The sequence below is a fragment of the Pogona vitticeps genome, chromosome 8, assembly GCF_051106095.1.
Source record: "Pogona vitticeps strain Pit_001003342236 chromosome 8, PviZW2.1, whole genome shotgun sequence".
NCBI lineage: Eukaryota > Metazoa > Chordata > Lepidosauria > Squamata > Agamidae > Pogona > Pogona vitticeps.
The window spans coordinates 12204476-12225005 of NC_135790.1; the positions used below are offsets into that span (position 1 = coordinate 12204476).

Below are 20530 nucleotides of genomic sequence, written 5' to 3' on the forward strand. Positions count from 1 at the left end.
GGTTTCAAACAGCTAAGCACTGAACTTTCCATTTGAAACACTAAGTTTGTAGTTCTGTTTTTTCCAACATGCATTAAAAATAAAACCTCAGATAATTCCATCAAATTTATTTGCAAGTCTGGCATATTTCTTACCAATGAGCTGACTGAAATTTGCAGCCATCCCTATGATCTACAACCATGTTCTTCACAGCAGGTGCAAAATGTCTGTATTTTGTTTTTGAGAATTATGAGCCAAGTGGAAATGGTATCATAAGCCCCTACAATCAGGATGCACCTGGATATCAAATAAATCACCACTCTTGAGAAAACCTGTTCCCTCCATCCTGCTACAGGAATGCCACTAGGTATGCATGTGTGATGCACCAGACCCCCTAAAGGGTCACTGGGCATTTGGCCAGAGAGTTCGGCAGGCACTTACCTCCACTTGTGCGCTGGGGCAAGTCCCAAGACCTCAGCAGTGCATAGCATAAGCCCTTTGAACAAGTCTGACTGAAAAGAACACTTCACACTTAACTCAGTACTTTCAAAGTACAGGGACATGGGCTTTGTGATTCCTTAGAACTCACAACAGCTCATTTAAGTAGGACTCTTAAATAATAGCTAGTTTGTGGCCCTCTCCCTTTCTGGATTTAGCCAGACCTCTATAAGAATTTTTATTAGAAAAATAGAGTTTCATTAGAATTCAGTTTATATTGCATAAGTATTAGCATCAAGAACATATTCAAAGATCATTGCAGTTCAATAAGATAACTACTTCCCATTTAAAATAATAAGCACTAAAAAGCTAATCTAGGATAAGCTATAGTGGGCTAGCCCCCTCTTCTTCTTTCTCCTTTACTTACATCCTCTCTCCTTCATGGAATCAAACAACACACAAACCATCACATTCCATTAACCTCCATCAATCTCCATCAGACAGTTTCACATAACCCATCGTCCATTTTCTACCCTCCTCACTCCTCCATTCTTCATGGCCTTCTTGGCTGTTAACCAATTAACTTTTTAGAGGTTGTACCACCTCCCTCCTTCCCTTATTCCCATGAGAGTCCAGGTGTTGTTTATCTCTTCTGTAACAAGCTTGGAATGTTGAGTCTTCCAGAGGCCCCTCGATCTGGCCTTCAAAACGCTATCTTGATCCAGGTCGTAACGGTCTTCAGGAAAACACTCTCATGGTGCTTAGAAAAAACACATTCCAAAGTCCCTTAAATCATCTCCACACAGAACCTAACTGACTCCATTTTACATTTCTCTGACTACATGTCCCATCATCATGACAGCATGCATGATTTTTACAGTCATGGTTTTTACAGATTTGATTTTTGTGTGAGCACCAAAAGAAACATGTATTGATTGAGAGAGGAAGTGCTGAAACACCCAATCCTGAATAACAGAACCTCTGAAATATATTCTCAAACTTTCCATATTTTATAATGAATTGAAAACCACTTACATGCTATGCGGACCGAAGCTTTTCTGCTCTTCGAAGTCCCTAAATGGCTCCATGCAACACACTGGCACCAGTAGTCCTCTGGCCCATGAAAATCCTCTACTTGCTGTCTCGTCACATTGATGTATGCCTCCCGAACCTTCAAGCCTGAACGAGAAAGATATGGGGAAATTAGCTGATATAAAATATCTTACTCAGGCATAACACTAAGGTTGGTCAAACCTTTTCTTTTTAATTAAACAATTCTTTTTTTAATCAAAGGAAAGCTTTAATTACTCTGACAATAATATATGGCTGCTAATTAAATTCTAACAGCCAAGTAGGTCAGGATACATGAGCTGAAAGCATCTGCCTTCAAAAAGAGGATTTTTCCATATCTGCCTTTTAAATCTACTGTAGACACATTTACTCTTAATTTGTTTCGTTTGAAACAAATATCCAACAGTAGTCTTCAAATAAGCTGTGGCTGCAATGTTAGACTAACTTTCTTACTGAAATCAATGGAGCATATTGGAAAATAAATCTGTAAATTTGAATTGCTACACGAGGTGATTATGGTTTACTGCTACTGGAAATTACAAATATGGCATGAGAAAAATGACCAAAAAGTGATACAATGAAACTGACAGTAGATAATCAAGAAATACATAAAATGCAGCACCACAGTCAAATGTGAAATAACACTCAGAAGCCAGTATCACTAATAGTAGACCAGAATAGTACACCAGTGTTTGATTGGAAGAGGACATTGGCTAGATACTGATTAATTACCATAAATTCCTGGCTTGTGTGGTTGACAATTTTATACTACAAAAAGTGGAGAAAGAAACTAGAGGACTATCATGTTTCCCCAGGGTCTTATATTAATTTTTGCTCAAAAAAATATTAGGGCTTATTTTCAGGTGATGTTTTATTTTAGTCATGTCATCTTGTTCTGGTTGCTGCACAATGGTGGAGGGCAGGGTTTCACTAAACTGGGGCTTATTTTTGGGGTAGGGTTTATATTACAAGCATTCTGGAAAATCATACTAGGGCTAATTTTCAGGTTAGGTCTTATTTTTGGTGAAACAGTAGCTATCCTTGATTCTAACCAACAGAAACAAGTTGGTGGAGAAGGTGCCAGTAATGGGAACTCTAGGCAAGAGTGACCATATCCTTCTAGAATTCTTGATTTCAAAGGAAATCAAAGCAGAGTGCAGCCACAAATATATAATGGATTTTTTAAAAAAGCCAATGTTAGTGAACGCAGAAAAAGAATAATTATAATCCAATGGCAGGAAATCCCAACAAGAAAAGGAGTCCAAGAAGGGTGAGACCTTCTTTTAAAAAGGAGATTTTAACGGCACAACTACAAACAAGTCAAATAAGAAAAGAAGGAGGGAGACAGCAAAAAAAAGGCCTGTGTGGCTTCACAAAAAGCTCAGAGAGGATCTGAAAACAAAAAAAGACACATATAGGAAGTGGAAAGAAGGCCAGGCGTCAAAGAGAACAGACAAGTAGCAAGGAATTGCAGGGAAGGCAAAGCTGAGAATGAGCTGAGACTAGGTAGATATACTAAAAGCAACAAACAAACAAACAAACAACCATTCTTTGGGTATGTGAGCAGCAAAAAACAAATAAAAGAAACAGCGGCTCAGCTACTCAATGCAGATGGATAAATGATAACAGGACAAAGAAAAGGCAAAAGTTCTAATTGCTCTTTAGCTCAATCTTTTCCCAAAGGACTATAACCCTCCAGACAAATGTGAAGTGCAAGCCGAGGGATGAGATTGAAGATGAAGATTAATAAACCAATAGTCAAGGGATACCTTATTATCTTGAATGTGTTCAGTTTTCCAGGGCCAGATGAACTGCATGCAAGAGTATTGAATGAAATGGCTGAAGAACTCTCAGAACCACTGTCCATTATTTTCTTGAAATCATGGGAAATGGGTGGAGGAGGGTTAATGTTGTCCCTATCTTCAAGAAGAGCAAAAAGGAGGAACCTGGGAACTAGAGACCAGTCAACTTGACATCAAGGCCAGGGAAAATTTTTTGGAACAAATTATAAAGTGGTAACTATGCAACACCTAGGAAACAAAGTAGTAATAACTAGAAGCTAACATGGACATATTTTACTTTCTTGGGCTCGATGATCACTGCAGATGGAGACAGCAGCCATGAAATTAAAAGACGCCTGCTTCTTGGGAGGAAAGTGATGGCAAACCTTGATAGCATCTTAAAGAGCAGAGACATCACCTTGCCAACAAAAGTCCGAATAGTCAAAGCTATGGTTTTTCCTGTCGTAACGTATGGAAGTGAGAGCTGGACCATAAAGAAAGCAGACCGCCGAAGAATTGATGCCTTTGAATTGTGGTGCTGGAGGAGGCTCTTGAGAGTCCCCTGGACTGCAAGGAGAACAAACCTATCAATTCTAAAGGAAATCAACCCTGAGTGCTCACTGGAAGGACAGATCCTGAAGCTGAGGCTCCAGTACTTTGGCCATCTCATGAGAAGAGAAGACTCCCTGGAAAAGACCCTGATGTTAGGAAAGTGTGACGGCAAGAGGAGAAGGGGACGACAGAGGGTGAGATGGCTGGGCAGTGTCTGCGAAGCAACCAACATGAAATTGACACAATTACAGGAGGCAGTGGAGGATAGGAGGGCCTGGCGTGCTCTGGTTCATGGGGTCACAAAGAGTTGGACACAACTAAATGACTAAATGAACATGGAACAGCAAATACCCTGGAAGACAGAAACAAAATTCAAAATGATCTTGATAGGTTGGAGCACTGGGCTGAAAACAACAGAATGAAATTCAACAGGGATAAGTGCAAAGTACTGCACCTCAGAAAAAGGAACCAAATGCACACTTACAAGATGGGGGGTAGCTGGCTCAGCAATACTACAAGTGAGAAGGATTCTGGAATTGTTGTAGATAACAAGCTGAATCTGAGCCAATATTTATATGTATTTGTCTGATATTTTCATATATATATATATGAAAATATATATCAAGGACACACACACGGCCTTGATATATACAGACAAATACAGTTGCAAGCAGCTTAGATACACAAAAGAGCTGGTGGGAAGCTAAGCATGAACAAAAGAGAGAGTATAGCTTCAAAACAACACCATGGAAGTGACATGTTAATGTTAGAGTCATTACTCGTTTTGCTTTAACAGGAGGAAAGGGCTCTAAATATTCTTATAAAATAATACTTTAAAATGTTATATCTCCCTTTTAACATTAGGTTTATAAGTGATAATTCCTAAATATGGCTTTGGAGTATAAAAACTAGAGAGTTTCTTACGGATCTGCATCAGGGGGCAGAACTACAGTATTTGAGAGAATAATATAAACAAAGCTACCCAAGTAAGATCTGGGGAGAAGGAAGGGTTGGTCAGTGTGGTAACAGGATGCTGCTCTCTTTCTGTTCTGGAAGGGGCATGGCAGTCCTTCTATGAAAGCCAGACATCTGCTGGGAGCCTGGGTGACTCTTTCACATCTCTATGGATTTTTGAATGAAGCACTGCATAATAAGAAGACAGTAGAATGCTACAGAGACTGTTCATCTCCTTGTTTCCCAGGCTATGAACCATGGGAAGACAAGGAAGAGAAGAAATTGGGTGTTTGATTCCTTTCCCTTTTAGTGTTACTTATCCTAGTCTTTTGTAAAACCTAAGACCCATGAACTGTAGGGACCTGAAATTAAACTACTTTCTCCTTCACATGCTGGTAGAGGAGATTCTAAAACACTGCTAATAACTAGTAGGATGACTGTAAGTTGCTGGTGTCCACCATATCATTAAAGGAAAACCATATATCTTGGCTGAACAGAACTTTTGGCAAAGTACAGCAAAGGTTTGGCTTAAAAATAGTAAGAGGTTTATAAAATATATTTTTATTTTCATTTACCAAATCTGGAATATTATGCCAGTTCTTAACATTTCTAGTCAATATTACTTTAAATTAACTGGCCAAATTAAACCTACTGGCACTCTACACTGTACACTGTTTTGCTTTGCAAAACATCTAACTAGACCCTTGTAACACAATTTACATGTCTTTGAAGACTCATTTGCTTCAAAAGATTCTTTCTTTCATCTAGCAAGCTCAGATCTTGGACATTCATATAGGTCCTGCAGAAATTAGTATTGGATCAATATGTATACTACTTTGTGAATTAATAAAAAATACCTCACATATTATGATAATTTCAGATATAAAAGCAGATCTTCCAAAAATCCTGCCAATCTCAAAACTGACAAAATGAGGAGGGAGTGTATGTATAAGAAGAGACAGAGAGAAGGCTCTGATTCCTGAATGCCTGCCATTTCACTAATATTAATTAATTGGATTTCTTAGCAGAATCCAAATTTACATTTTCTACCTCACTAGCTAACATTTTACTAAATATTTCAGGGGAACATGCAAAACATTCAGAAAAGAATGCTTTTGATGCCTAACTCCAAACAAAGCACAGTTGACAAATAAAGCTGAGGCAGACCCAGGAAGATTGCAACCAGTGCAAGCAAACAGGAGTTTCCTGGGGGAGAGATAAGAAGGAAAGGTCTACTGGAGGAAGGGAAGACCAAGCAGACAAAGGCAGAGAGGTGAGTGGGTTTTTTTAAGAGTAACACCAGGAAATGACCTGGAGAAACTCCTAGAAATTGCCCAGACAGAAGCACCATGTGCTCAGCGTAAGAGCCATGTGCTTGGCTTAACAGGAGGGTGTGTGTCCTTAACAGGAAGAGCTGTGTGACTGGCCTAACAGAAAGGGGAGTGTCGTGATTACTGCTGAGAGCTATAAGTAGCAGCTGTGAGTTCTGGGAGGATCTTTTGATTCCTGACTCTGAACAGAGCACAGCTGAGGAATAAAGCCGAGGCAGACACAGGGAGCTCATTGTTCAAAAAGAACAAAGAGAACAGAAAGGTATTTATTTATTTATTTATTTATTTATTTATTCATTCATTCATTCATTCATTCATTCATTCCCCCGCCTATCTGGTCAACATGAGTTGTAGTATATGTAAAATTGCTCACTGCTGCACAGAAATACAGGAGGAGGAGACTGGATGTTAAATTGAAGGCATCTCGATCAATCTAGTTGGGGAGAAAGAAACTAGGGGACTAGCTATCCTTGACTTGATTCTAACCAATAGTAATGACTTGGTGGAAGATGTGGCAGCTCATATAGACCCATTTCACTATTAAACCAAGATGCAAAGATATTTACAGCAATACTTGCGAACAGAATGAATAAGCTTATCACAAAATATATTAAAGAGGATCATAATGGGTTTATAAAAGGAAGACAAATGGAAAATTTAACTAGGAGAGTCTTGAACATTATATATAATATAGAAAAAGATAAATTAAAGGCAGGTATCTTATCATTAGATATTTTTAAGGCATCTGATTGCGTTGAATGGCCAACATTAAAGATTCTTTTAAAGGGCTGGGGTTTGGGAAAGAAATTTAGGGGGATAATAGATCAACTATATGTGGAAAATATCGCTGTAGTAATAGTTAATGATAGAACAGATAGCTTTAGGCCGAGGCACTAGACAAGGTTGCCCTCTTTCTCCAGTTCTGTTTTGTTTGATTATTGAAATGTTAGCAACGTAATGAGTGATGACACAATAAAATGTATGGGTGAAAATAATAAAATAAAGATTAATTTATTTGCTGATGATTCCTTATTGACAGTGATAAACCCATTAGAAAGTATAAAGAGAATTAAAATTCATTTGGAAAAATTTGGAAAAATAACTGGATTATGTGTAAACTGTCAAAAATCAGAACTAATGTTGTTAAATCATAATAAATTAGAACAAGAAAGGTTTGCTGAAAAATATGATTTTAAGATATGCAAATCAGTCAAATATTTAGGTGTAGATTTATAAAAAACATACAAAAATGAAGGAATATAATTATAATAAATTAAAGGAAGTAATTAAAAATAAATTACAGGAATATAATACTTTCAAACTTTCTTGGTTTGGAAAGATTGCATTCATAAAAATGAAAATCTTACCAAAAATTAATTTTCTTTTTAGAATGTTACCAGTACAGTTAACAGAGGAAGATTTGAAATTATGGCAAGGAATGATTAATAAATACTGTAATGAAGGGAAGAGAGCCAGAATAAATAAAAAATATTGGTACTGATCAACAAAAAAGGGTGGTATAGCTTTACCAAATATAAAAAAATTATTATTTGGCTAATCAGCTGAGGTTTATTGGAGAAAGTATATATAACCCAGAAAGGTTAATTTGGTGGAAAATGGAATCATCAGAAATACAGGTAGATATTGAAAAATATTTACTTGGTATGGTTAAGAAGTATAAAATAAGTGAAATTAAAAACCTGTTCTTAAAGACAATGTTAAACATAAGGTATAAAGAAAGAAAGAATTTATGCTCATTTAACTCTCCATTTGGATTAGTGACAGAAATAGAGAATTTTCCTGTCAATATGAAAGTGTATGCAGAATTATTTAAAGAAAAAAGTAATTAGATTAAAAAATTGGTTGAACAAAATGAGATCAACAGAGCAAATGAAACAAATTTTTCAGAGTAAGAATATTTCATGGCTGAATTATTTACATTTAGAAAGATGGACTAATGAATGGGTAAAGAAATATAACAAAGGTAGAGAATACACAAAGTATGAACAATTTTTATTATCATATGAAGACATTCAGATGACGGATTCAGTAAAGGGCACAGTGAGTAAAATTTATGGATTCCTGCTCAATGTAGAAAAAGAAGAAAGTGATAAAGAAGGGATGAAGCTAGTGTGGGGACAAGACCTTGGAAAAAGGATAAACGAGGAAGAATGGAGGAAGATGAGGAATATGAGGGTTTTAAGATTTATGTCAGTGACGATAAGGGAAAAATTTTAAAACTGTGTTTAAGATGGTATTTAACGCCAACAAAATTAAATAAAATTAATGCTAGTTATCTGAATGTCTGTTGAAAATGTGAGAAGGAAATTGGTACATACTTTCATATGTGGTGGGAATGTGAAAAAGTACAAAGATTTTGGAAACAAATTTTTAAGAATTAAATGAGATATGTGGAAAAGATATAGAACTGAATCCTGAGATCTCTTTGTTATCAATATTTGAGAATGTGGAATATGATAAGATGATAAAAGAACTGATAACTAATTTATTAAAAGCAGCAAGATTAATAATAGCTAGGCAATGGAAATCAAAATCTGAATTTCAAATGGATGAAATTGAAATATGGAATATAGCTCTAAATGATAAATTAACTTGTAATTTAAAGATTAAGAAAGGAGAGTTGAAAAAGAATAGTTTTTTATGAAATATGGGGCAGATTCTTGGAATATATATTGACAAGAGGAAAGGGGAAAGCTACAAATCAAGAATCAATGCAGTTCTGGAGAAGAGAACAATAAAAGAAGAGGAAGAATATGAATGGAGGAAGAAGATTATAGCAAGAGGTCCCATCTACGGTGGTGGGGAACACAGTTATATTGTATTTTGATTTGTGTATTTTATGTTTATGTTTTAAATAAAAAATTTTAAAAAATAAGAATAAAAAAAGGAAGAAGTGGCAGTATGCCAATTTTGATAATCTCAGAAGAAGAATGAGTACAGTCCCATGGCAGGAGATCCTAACAAGAAAAGGACTCCAAGAAAGGTGGGAGTGTTCAAAAAAGGAAATTCTAAAAGCAGAACTACAAACAATTCAAAGAAGACAAATACGTGGGATGCAGCAGAAAAAAGAAAAAAAGTCAGTGTGGCTTCACAAAAACCTAAAAACAGACTATGAAGCTCCAGACAAACATGAAGTGGAAGTGAAGGGAATGGGATTGCAGCTAGAGATTGATAAACAATTATCCAAAGAATACCTTATCACCTTGAACAAGTTCAAATCTCCAGGGCTGAAGAATGTGATGTGGCTACAAAAATGGCAAATGATATTTCAGGATCCATTAACAAAAGTATAGTCTCCAAATCCTGTGAGGTGCTGTTTCCCCTGTATTCAATACAGTGGGGTCTCGACTTACGAACGGCTCAACATACAAACGTTTCGACTTACGAACTGCTCTCATAGGAATATATGGACTCGACTTACGAACTTAGATTTGAGTTACGAACTCTTTTTTTCCCCTTTTTTAAAAGCTAAGTCATCTTAGGTTAAAAGGAAAAAAGAAAAAATATCCCCCTCTAGTGGCAGAAGGCAGAATAGCAGCTTCCCATTAGTTTCTATGGATGAAAAGAGCGGATACGGATTAAATGGTTTTCAATGCATTCCTGTGGGAAATGCAGATTCGACTTAAGAACTTTTCGACCTAAGAACTGCCTTCCAATACGGATTAAGTTCGTAAGTCGAGACCCCACTGTATTCGTTAGGCCTCATTTTGAGTTCTGTGTCCAATTTTGGCATTGCTCTTCAAGAAGGATGCCTACAAATTGGAAAAAGCTCAAAGGAGAGCAACAAGAATGGAAACCAAGCCCTATGAAGAAAGACTGGAAGAACTGGGCATGTTTAGCCTAGAGAAAGAAAAGTGAGGGGATACATGCTAGCACTTTTCAAACACTCGAGAGACTGCCCTACAGAGAAGGGAGAGGATCTCTTCTTGATCATCCTTGAGTGCAGGACATGCAAGAGTGGGGTCAAGTTACAGGAAGCCAGATGAATTTCGGCTGAGTATCAGGAAAAACGTCCTAACTGTTAGAGCAGTACGTCAATGGAACCAATTACCTCAAGAGGTGGTGCGTGCTCCCACACTGGAGGCATTCAAAAGAAACCTAGACAACCACCTGGCAGATATCCTTTGATTTGTATTCCGGCATCAAGCAGGGGGTTGTACTTGATTGCCTTATAGGCCCTTTTCAACTTCATTATTCTATGATTCTGTGATGATTCTAAGAACCCCTAGTACAGATATACAAGACTGGAGACAGACAAGTGACTTTAAAAGAGATGATCTAATATAGTATGTTAGGACCACTGTTGCAAGTGAAGCACATTCTTATGCAGGATATAGTAGTAAATTTGGAAACACAAGTATTCATCAGGACAGTGTCCTTAGTTAGACCTTTCCCTTTAGGAACTCTACAAAATGCAGACACTTTGATCAGATGGTTGTGTAAATTTCTCTCGAATGCCTCCAGTGTTGGAGCGCTCACCCCCTGGTTCCATTCCAGAACTGCTCTAACAATTAGGAAGTGTTTTTTGATATTCAGCCAAAATCTGGCTTACTATAACTTGAGCCCATTGTTGCACATCTAGAACTTTGGGTTGGTTGAGAACAGATCCTGCGCCTCCTCTGTATGGCAGCCTTTCAAGTATTTGAAAACTCCTATCATATTTCCCCTCAGTCTTCTTTTCTCAAGGCTAAACTGAATAATGTGAAATGTGTGAATTGCACAAAATTGAATGATTACTATTTTATTTATGAATTTGAAGTATTCTATGGGTTATTGACATATTACTTAATACTCAGGCAATCTGTTTGAGTTTGTTATGTGTGAGTGTACATATGGGTGCCTTGCTTTTTAAGGGAAAGAAAACTATAGCCATTTTACACAGATTCCAGAGGCGTTGAGGGGAGGAGGGGAAGAACAGTTCCTTTTGCTCTTGACTGGAGGTGCAGAATATTGAAGTGCTTTAAGAATTTCTCATTCAGGTCATGTTGGGAGTGCCAGAACTGATTTTTGAAAAAAAAATTAGTAAGTATTTTTCTATCCCTAATGTGGATATTGTTTAGTTCATATTATCACTGAAACATTTATTTAGTTGCTATTACATTTCTACTGAACCCTTCTCACTGCAGAGTAGCCCTCAACGTGGGTTACATTTACAATAAAACATCAGATCGAAACAGCAGATTAAAACAAATGCAATGGTAAGACAACACAACAAATCACTGTCTCTCACATGCACATCAAGTGCGTCTTTGAAAATGTTGCCATTCTCAAAAGTGCCTCTCCTGAGGAATTTAACAACCAGACACATTCGTAACACTGCAGACAATCCCTTAGACAGCCAGAGCCCTGAGCCATTTAGACCTCTACAGATTACAAATAACACTTTGAATTATGTCCAGGGAAGCCAACGGCTACCCATGAAAGTGTTTCAGTGTCAGGAGCATACGAAAGCTACAATCTATCTCCGTACCACACCAACAGGAGATCCCAGACCTTCTATAGGAGTACCCCATACAGAATGCAGTCAAAACATGATGTAACCAAGGGCCTGATCAAATGAGCCAAATGAACGCCAGTTTTATCTATTCTTTTCATACCTCTGTTGTACTGAATGGCAGTCACATGGTATATATGCTGGCATGAATATTCACATTTGTTTTAATGTTATCGATTCATTTCGTCCTGTTTGAAACGTTATGGCCAGCTACACCATAGAATCAATTTATTTTCTCGTATGTTTCCTGGGGCAGTACTGTCCCTTCCTTTTATTATTATTTTTTTAAAAGATCAATGGTGCAACAGAGAGGTCCAAGCCTCCACTCTTCTTTTCTTTCCTTTCCACTTGCAAAAGAGCAGAATACTTTGCAAGAAAAGAGAGTTAAAAAGAAGCCAGAGGAGAAGCAACCCTCCTTTTTTTACAATTCAAAGCAGGAAATATCTCTGCTCAAGCCATCATTTAAAGGGAGGGGGTAGGCTGTTTCCTTAGAGCTCCTAGCAAAAACACATGAATGCATTGCTCAGAAAGAGACAGAAGTTGCTAATTTGTCCATATACCTGCCAAATAATTTTTTTAAAAAAGGTACAAGTCTAGTGACCATCAAGCAACCACAGCAAACAGAAATCCAAGCCCTCTGCAAAGGAGCATGATGCTTTGCAAAGAGGGGGTTAAAACAAAGACAGAGGAACAACCCTCCCAACCCCCAGACACCCTGGACCTCCCTGTTGAGAACAGACTGCAGAGAAGAGATTGGAAGTTGTGAGGAGAGATCTGGGGTGAGGGTGGATGGGGGGGTTAGGAAATGTTTAGGATCGTGACTTTTTCCTCTCTGATTTGCACCCTCTGGAAGGGTCTGGGTGAGATTCCCCCCCTTCCCCAGCTGCTGGTCTCCATGCCTCATCTGCCCCATCCTATTTGGCAAAGAAACAAGGAAGGGCAATCAGGGAGAGGCAGGATGGTACCTGACATCTGTAGCTATTGTACTGTGGTTTGCACATGTTGTCCCTGTTAATCTAATCTAGTTCTCCCTCCTCACGGTGTCCAGAAAGCTGAGTTCTTCAAAAAGAAATAAATTATAGGAGCATGCACATATACAATACCAGTCCAGAATGAATCAATATGTCATTGGTACAAAATAACACAACTCTCCTGGTGAGAGGCAAATAAACCACAGATAAACCACTGACAGGGAAAATGAGTCATTCATGGCCATGCATCGCGTGACCAGAAATTAATGCAATGATCTAACAGGGGTATAACTAGGGTTCGTTTGGCTCATGTGATCAGTCCGTAAAGAATAGATGGCTTGCCAGTTCAGGTTAATTCAGGAAAGGTTTTAACTTGCAAACTAAGTAGAGTTGTACAAAAACAACCTTTGCCACCACAGTTGCCTTCAAAGTCCAGAGACATCACAGAATCAGTGAGTATTCCCAGCTAGAATCCTGATCTCTGAAGAGGAAAGAAAACCTTTTCTGTTATAAACTGAACCTCAATCCCCAACCTAGACTTTCTGCTAACCAAGAGTACCTCTGTCTTGTCAAATCTAAATTCATATTATTCATCCTCATTCAGACCATTATCCAACTGTTGATTGCTTCCTTAGAATTAGGTGACAGAGAGCAAAAGATATGAGTGTCATCACCATATTGGTGGCACCTCCCTCCAAGTCTACAACTATAGTAATGTGAAGGTAGGGTAAAGTCTTGAGGGGCTCTATGTGACACTAGCAAGTGGTCCCCCTGCACCATCTTTGTACAGGGCAACAGAAAGGATTAGAAATTCCACTATCCAGTACTCCTAATACTCCTAAAACTAGCTGATTAGTCTAGCGGGACAAAACAAAACAATCTTCAAGATGAGAGTATCTGGAAAATAGCTAACAAGCTGTAGGCAAATTCCAGAAGGTTCCATTGAATGATACTTAAGATGGACATTACTGTGTCTACTGCAAAATTTACACAAATAAGCCCCAAGGCAATAAGAAATTGAAGTACATAAATTAAAGAATAGCCTTGCTGACGGAGTCAGTGTCAAAGACAGAAAATGTATTAATTTCACTAGTCCCTGTAACAGAAGAATAGGTTGCTGCTTTTTAGGAAATGGCTCTAAAACCTTCAACAGCATCATTCCAAACTTGCATCCAGCAATGATTATGAACCCAAATACACTTACAATCAGATGCATTCCATGTTCCAAGCTGTGCAAAAGCTACCTTTCATGTCTCTAATCATTCCATGGAACTAGTCTGAGATGCTATGCATGTAGAGAATCTTTCTGTGTTGATACAATAATGCTTATAATTGGTTAATTAAATTTCTCCCCATCTCTATTCCAGAACAAATATCCCTGATCACTAGCAATGATAACTGGGCTGAAAAGATTTAGAGTATAACCAAATCCAGAGAGCCAAGAGTCCTTCATCTCCACCCTACAGGCCGCAGTAATCTCAACTAAAACCAATGCATTTTTGTTCCAGCCTGTAAACAACAGCAGCAGCAACAACAACATTCTTCTAATAAAAATTATGCCTAGTGTACAAAGGAAAGGGAGAAAGGAGTTTGTTTTTTAACTTTGCTATTGCTGAGATTGAGACTGGTGTGGTAAGAAACCTCTAGGAATACAATTTTGTTTAACTTCTTGGAGTACAAGTTCCATATGTCTCTATTCTGGAAGTTTCTATCTGACAGACAGCTACTTAAATGTGGCTCATCTGGGAGAAAGGCCTCAACTGGAGGACTTTGAAGCTGAGCTAGGTCTGGCTCTGCCAAAGCTTCCTGTTCGGAAAGAAAGCTCCCGTCTAGCTCTGGGGCATGAACAGGAAGCTGGGGCAGAAGCAAGTGTAGCTCAGCCTCAGATTCCTCCACTTAAGGCCTTTCCCCTGTATAAGCTAACATTTAGGTAATTTATCACATTCTGGTAAAACTCCCAGAATGGAGAATTATGGGATTTATAGTCCAAGAAATCTGAAAATCCCATCCCTAGACAGCTCCTTGAGGGATCTCAAATGTGTCACAAGGCTGAGCCACAAAGATATTAAGCCCATGGTTCTATGCAAAACTGGTGTCTTGTACCTTTGTGAAAATCAGTAATTTCAGATGTACAGAACACAACAAGACATGTCAGCTCATTCCAAAGATATACAGTTGTGTTCAAAATTATTCAACCCCCAATGCTGTAAAGGGGTTTAGGGACTATAGTGTACATTTGGAATTGTATTCAGAATGAAATCCTACAAGAACGTTTTAAAGAACCAAATGCAACTAAAATAACATCAATTGTTTATGTAATACAGTAGTAAATGTTTCTTTTGTGGTTTCTTCATTGCCACAATTATTCAACCCCTTAAAGACTACCACTCTGAAGAAGAGAGGTTCATTCAGGTGTTTTCGATCAGGTATTGAAAACACCTGTGGATGTCATCGAGCACCAATCAAGCATAATAAGCACCAATTAGGCAGCTTTAAAATGACTGTGATACTCAGCTCCTTCTAGACATTTACTGGTGTGGTTACAAACATGGTGAAGTCAAGAGAATGGTCCAGGAAGACAAGAGAAGAGGTGATTTGTCTTCACAGGAAGGGCAATGGCTATAAGAAGATAGCAAAGAAGTTAAACATACCAAGAGACACCATAGGAAGCATCATTCGCAAATTCAAGGCAAAGGGCACTGTTGAAATGCTACCTGGTCGTGGAAGAAAGAAGATGCTGACTGTAAGCAGCCCCTTATCTCCAAGAAGATTTATGGGCGTGCCAGAAATTGGGACGAGTACGAAAACCAGACAAACCTCTAACTGCTGAGCAGAGCCACTTAGATCTCAGCCAGGTTCTGTCTAAATTTTCTTCCTCAGAAAGCCAATCTCCTTATTAAGAAAGCAAGACACACAGACACATCCTTGAGCTATACTCAGAATATCTGGCTCTGGAACTTAGGGTAGCAAACACACGTGGCCAATTAGACATTCAGCCAGTCTGTGCAAGAACTAACACCTGCTTTATTGAAAAGAATTGCTTTAGAAAAGATTTCAGTTGATAGTAAAATAGTTTAGTAGGTACATTTTCATTCAATACCAACGGAACACTCCACTCCCCCCACTCCAGCTAAAAAAAAATAAAGAAATGAAACTATGCTAACTAATATAAAGGGTAACATAGTCCATCTCACGTGTCTTGGGTCTTCAAAGGCTGATGCTAGATGAAAACCAGTCCATGGTAGGAAAAATAGTCCATTAAGGGAAAAGCACGTGTCTGCCCCTTTCTCAGGCAAACTCCATCTTTTTTTTCTCTTCACTCTTCTTTCTTCTTCCCAGAATGCCTCCTGGGTCTTGTTGTCCCGCCTAACTTTCTCATGGAGCTTCAGTTGTTTTCATTCTTTGTGGCAGAATTATTTTGACTACGAAAGTCTCTGCTCTCTACTCAGCTTAGCAACGAGATAACCAGAGAGCGAAACTTCTCTGAAACAGCATGTAAAACTTTCCTACTACAGAACAGACTTTAAATCAAAATGGATGCTATTGGGACAATCTTAGGACTACATATCCCATTCTAATACACATAAAAACACAAATCATCACATGCCCCCCCTGATTATCGTTAAAATTCAGAGCAGTTAATCTGATCTAATTTTAAGAAATCAAGTAAAAGTAACTAAAAAGTAATTCAAAGTAATTAACTGGTTATATCTCAAAATCCAACTACAGATTAACTATTACAATACTGAAACATAGCACACTGTTGAATACATTGTTTCAACGTTCAGGTTCATAAGAATCTTCACAGTACATTCTAGAAAGACCATCTGCCACTACATTCAATTTTCCAGGAATGTGTTGAACTTCAAAATCAAAATCTTGCAATGCTAGACTCCATCTCAACAATTTTTGGTTGTGAGATTTCATCTTCTGTAACCAAACTAAAGCTCTGTGATCTGTTTGGAGTGTAAATTTATGCCCCCATAGGTAAGGTCTAAGTAAATTGAGAGACCAAAATATAGAAAGAGCTTCTTTTTCCGGTACTGCGTAACTTCTCTCTCTATCCAAGAGTTTTCTAGAGAAGTATGAGATAGGGTAAAGGTTCCCATCTTCTCCTTGCTGTAACAATACTGCTCCAAGACCTAATTCAGAGGCATCTGTTTGCAAAATAAATGGTTTGTCAAAATCAGGGGATTTCAGTATAGGTGCATCCATAATCTTAGCTTTTAAAGCATCAAAGGCACCTTGACACTCTGGCGTCCACTTTACCTTGACAGGCTGTCTCTTCTTAGTGAGCTCTGTCAGAGGTGAAGCCAAATGACTGAAATCAGGAATGAATTTTCTGTAGTAGCCAACTAGGCCCAAAAACGAGCGTACCTGTTTCTTAGTTTTTGGAATAGGCCAATCATTAATAGATTGCACTTTAGCTTGCAAAGTCTGAATTTCTCCTTGCCCAATCAAATGACCTAAGTACATGACTTTTCCTTGCATCCACTGACACTTGCTGGCTTTGACTGTCAGTTCTGCTTGCTGAAGTCTGGACAAAACAGTTTCAATGTGAGACATGTGAGAATCAAAATCAGAACTGAAAATGGCAACATCATCAAGATAAGCACTTGCAAAAGGTAAACCTTGTAAAAGTTTGTCTATCATCCTTTGAAATGACGCACCGGCGTTCTTCAAACCAAATGGCAATCTGCGGAAACGGAAAGTTCCCATGTGCGTGATGAAAGCGGTTTTATCTCGTGAATCTTCAGCCAAATCTAACTGCCAATAAGCATTCTTTAGATCGAGAATGCTGATAAACTTAGCCTTTGAAAGATGTTCAATTAAATCATCCATTCTAGGCAATGGGTATGGATCTGGAACAGTAACACTGTTTAACTTTCTGTAATCAACACAAAATCTTACTTCCTCGAGAATTTCACCCAAAGCGTTACGTTTTGGCACCAGAACCACCGGAGAAGCCCAAGGGGAGAATGACGGTTCAATCACCCCCAAAGATAACATCTTTTGTATCTCTTGTTCAGTTTGGATAGCATGATTACCAATTGCTCTATATGGGCTAGACCGTATGGGCTGGGCATTGTTCTCAGTAGTTATCACATGACTGATCAATTTGGTGTAACCTGGTTTATCTGAAAACACATCTTGGTATTGTTCTAAAATTTGAAACAACCTTTCTTTCTGATCAACGGTACCTGTTAAAACAAGATTATCAGACCATGTACCTGCATCTTGCAATTCAGACAACATATCAATAGGTTCATTTGCAGCATGAAAATATTCAGCATGACATTGAAAAACCATTGCAGATCTATCTTTGTACAGTTTCAAACTATTGACATGGTAAAGAACAGGTTTCTTATTAGAATCCAACATTTTGACCAGATAATTGACATTTCCCAATTTTTGAACGATTTCACCTGGACCTTCCCAGACCACTTCTAACTTAGAAGGTCTGAGTGGGTTCAGAACAAGTACCAAATCACCCACAGAAAATTCTCTGTGTCTGGATCTCTTATCGTGGAAGAACTTCTGACTTGCTTGAGCGTCCAACAAATTGTCTCTGGCTAACTCCTGGACAGCCAAGAGTTTCTCTTGAAGTTTTCTAACAAAATCAGCAACTGGCACAGTACTACTTTTAACCACACCTTCCCAATCGGATTTCAGGAAGTCCAATGGTCCTTGTAGATTTCTTCCAAACACCACCTCACTTGGAGAAAAGCCACCTAGTGAAGAATGAGCTGAGCTACGGTAAGCAAACAAAGCAAAAGGCAATAGCTCATCCCAAATGTTTCCATATTCTTGGGTCAAAGTTTTAATCATCCTAAGCAAAGTTTGTTGACCTCTTTCCACCATACCATGAGATTGAGGATGATGGGCCGTGCTAAAACCGATGGTTATTCCACTTATCTCGCAGATCTTACGCATAAGTTCACTTGTAAAGGCTCCTGCTTGATCACAAATTATTTTGGATGGTACTCCAATACGCGAGCACAAGTCCATGATGATTCTAGCTATGGTGGTAGCTGTCAGGTTGCTAATAGCGTAGGCCTCGATCCACCTACTGGCAGAACAGATGAAAGAAATGATGTATTTCTTCTTAGATTTAGTAGGAACAAAAGGTCCTAGCACATCCATTTGCAAACACTGGAACACTTGGTCAGGAATTTCCATAATCTGCATTTCGGCCTTTACCTTGTCAGTTTGATGGCCTGTGCGTTGGCAATAGTCACAAGAACTGACATAGTCCTTTACAGTTTTTGAAATACCAGGCCAGTAAAAATGTTGAGAAATTCTCTTTAGGGTTTTTTGTATTCCCTGGTGCCCACTACTCGGATGGTCATGAGCCATTTCTAGTATTTTCAGTCTATATTCAGTAGGCACGACTAACTGTTGAACAGGTTGGGCATCCAAGTTGGATTTGGGGAAATATTCTCTGTACAAAAGTCCATTTTCTCCCCACAGGAAACTAACTTGCTGACGCGCAGGACGTTCAGCATAGTTGTCTGCTTGTGACCTCAAAGAAGCTAGAGAGGGATCATTAAGTTGCTTCAGTCTAAAGTCCTCTGATCCCTTAGGTATCACCTCCTCTATTGTAGTTTCAGTTGTAGCTGCATTATCAGGTTCGGTCACAAGAGGCTGCTGTTGGGTAAGGTCTCCATCTGAGCTATCCTCAGTGGATTCCTGCTCCCGTTCAGGATCATGCATCTCCCTACTTTGAGAACGCGTAACTACCGACATTAAAGTTGCATTTTGACTCTGCATGTGATCCAAAAAAGCAAGATCATTTCCAAGAAGAAAATCAGGTTTTCCCTCATGGGTTAAAATATGTTTTGCACCTGACCAGGATTTATAGGTAATTTTTACATAAGCTAGAAGACTGAAACGCTGATCAGTCTCTATAGATCCATAGGTTTTTACTGGACACCTCAGGTTGTGCAAGATCAAGGTGGGGTCTAGAAAATGTTTGCTTATCGAAGAAATGTCGGCACCCGAGTCACGAAAAGCACTTAAAGCCATATCACCTCCAGGTGTGTGAAGAAAAACCACCTCAGAAAATGTGCGGGTTGCCCAGTCCCTTTGCGCAGTTGGTACTATGCAATCAGGGTCCATAACAGAAAACCTCTCTCCTGATGCAGTCTCTTTTACAATTTCTGAGGAAATTGAAGCAATTTGTAAGTCCAAAACTCTAGGCACATATTGGTTTACTGCTGCCTGCATTCCACTGGCTTGCGAAGGGGTTACAGTTAAGTTAACTCCTTCCTGACTCTGTGAAGGCACAATGCTTGACTGGTGAGGCACAGAAACTGCATTACTGGCAGCTGGCACTTGCTGAGTTCCTGCTGGCACAGAACTTACATACGCCATCTTGGGTGTGCCTGCTTTAGATCTGCGTGGAGCTGGCACAGGAGTTTTTCTAGCTGGCTCCTTAACTTGGCTAGCTGGCACATTCAACCTTGGGCAATCTCGTCGCAGATGAGAGCCACCACATTCAAAACATTTAAGAGGTGTTTTACTCTGACTAGGAGCTAGGCTCCTGCGTTGCTCAAATGAACTTTGCCTGGGCTCTTGAGGAAAAGACTTTCTAAATTCAGGCTGACTCTGTCTCTTAGGCGCTACTGGTGCAGTCTTTGCCCTAACAGGTAGGTCATCATGGTAGTAAGGTAGATTGCTTCTATCAACACCGGCTATTGAGTTCTCAAACTCCTCTTTTTCCTTCAGCTTATTAACCAAACGCTCCACCTCTTTCTCTCTGTACTGCTTCAATAACTCATCAGCAATGTTCTGATTATGAATAGATTGAGTGTGACAAGCCACAAAATCAGCAAACATCATTGTTAACTTATCCACTGGTGATAGACTCTTGTTAGGATCAGGGCCCTCAGCACCAGCTGCTACTGCTGCTGCTGCTCCTGCTGTCCCATCAGAAAT

The 20530-nt window shown here is 38.8% G+C and overlaps 1 protein-coding gene across 2 annotated transcripts in view; it reads right to left on the reverse strand.

The window, feature by feature from the left end:
* The window catches only part of UNC5D (unc-5 netrin receptor D), a 644095-nt gene that overhangs the window by 287979 nt on the left and 335586 nt on the right, over nt 1-20530 (reverse strand). For both annotated transcript variants that reach the window (XM_078379744.1, XM_078379743.1), the window contains exon 3: nt 1453-1596. In XM_078379744.1, coding sequence (XP_078235870.1) covers nt 1453-1596 — 144 coding nt within the window. The remainder of the gene's footprint in view (nt 1-1452; nt 1597-20530) is intronic.